The 1,337-nt window shown below is 35.0% G+C and overlaps 1 protein-coding gene across 1 annotated transcript; it reads right to left on the bottom strand.

The window, feature by feature from the left end:
* Positions 1-1,047, bottom strand: LOC136976589 (uncharacterized protein F54H12.2-like). The gene has a single exon (XM_067271918.1). The coding sequence runs from the start codon at positions 1,045-1,047 to the stop codon at positions 1-3; it is 1,047 nt and encodes a 348-aa protein (XP_067128019.1).
* Positions 1,048-1,337: the final 290 nt, after the last annotated feature.

Below are 1,337 nucleotides of genomic sequence, written 5' to 3'. Positions count from 1 at the left end.
TTAATACATCCTATATCTTCGAATAATGATATAAAATTCCTTCCATAGGCGTCTGCCTCCATAATTCGGAGAATATGGTTGAGGCGGAAACATTTGGTTGTCTTTTAATAAACATATATAATTTAAATTGTAATTTTTAAAATTGAAAGGATTATATTTTACATTTCCATTAAATGCAGTATTAGAAACTAGTCCGATAGTCATTCTGTAAGGCAGCTGGCCGATTACGGCGTTTGAGATATTAGTAGATTGTATTCCGCTACTTAGGGTAAAAACTTTTACATCCGTTCTTCGAAACGGCATTTTTATGATGCCTGTTTGCAGCGCTTTTTCTATTCCAATTTGAACAGACGAACTAACGTCTACTTTATTAATTTTTAAAGACGCGTTTTTTATAATTATTTTATAATTATTGCTGGTAGACATTAGAGCAAAATCGTCTTTAGATCTTTCTAATTTAATTCTTAAATCAACGTTATTAATTAACAATTTAGGTTGATTAGACAAATCGATATGAAGCCTTCCGATTAAATCTATTAATTTACTTTGTTTAGCAATATTAAATCTTTTAGCCAATCCTTCATTATTATCGTCTAACGAGTCCATATATTGCGCAGTATCTTTATAAAATAATGCGCTCGTTAAAAAAGTTTCCTGCGCATCTTTTGAATAAAATAATAATGCTTCTAAAATAGATCGGTAGCAGTAATTAGTCTGCGAAATTATTTGTTTATCATTTAAAAACACGCTGCATTGAGAAAATAAACTATTTAAAAAATAATTAACAGGTGCGACCTTTTCTTCGGCAGAAACGTCCGTTCCGTCGTTTTTAATAATTTTTGCTTGAACGTGGAGATAAATCGAATGCAAGTCGATATAATTTTCGCCAGAACCGGATATGTAAAATTCTATCGGGGCACGGCTATCCGATATTGTTGCTACGGGATGAACAATAACTTCTGTAGTATTGTCGATGGCCAGTTGCGTCGAAACGGTGCTAAATAAGTCGAGCTCGCTTTTGGTGCAGGGGCAGGAATTCGGGTCCATTTTTCTTATTCCGAAAATATATCGTGTACTTTCCGTCTTTTATTCTGCGTCTGCTTCAGTCTCTTCGGTCGCTTTCGTTTTATACCCGATCCGCCTTGCACTTTTTTAACTACATCATCTTTAATTTCAGAGCCAATATCCTTTAGATGCGATTTTGCCGATTCTTTAAATGATTTCCCCGCAATTACGTCCGATCCAACACCCGACGCAAAATTTAATGCTTTGCGCCCCAGATACGATCCGATTCGGCCCAGAATCGGTACTGATTTTCTAAAAAGATCGGCGAAGAA

The sequence above is a fragment of the Centruroides vittatus genome, unplaced genomic scaffold, assembly GCF_030686945.1.
Source record: "Centruroides vittatus isolate TY-2023 unplaced genomic scaffold, ASM3068694v2 contig_408, whole genome shotgun sequence".
Taxonomy (NCBI): domain Eukaryota; kingdom Metazoa; phylum Arthropoda; class Arachnida; order Scorpiones; family Buthidae; genus Centruroides; species Centruroides vittatus.
Note: the sequence above shows the minus strand (reverse complement) of the source record. Positions and strands in the feature narration are given on the sequence as shown.

Bases quoted from the DNA above. Each gene is read 5' to 3' on its own strand.
- LOC136976589 (XM_067271918.1), bottom strand. From the start codon at position 1,047: ATGGACCCGAATTCCTGCCCCTGCACCAAAAGCGAGCTCGACTTATTT.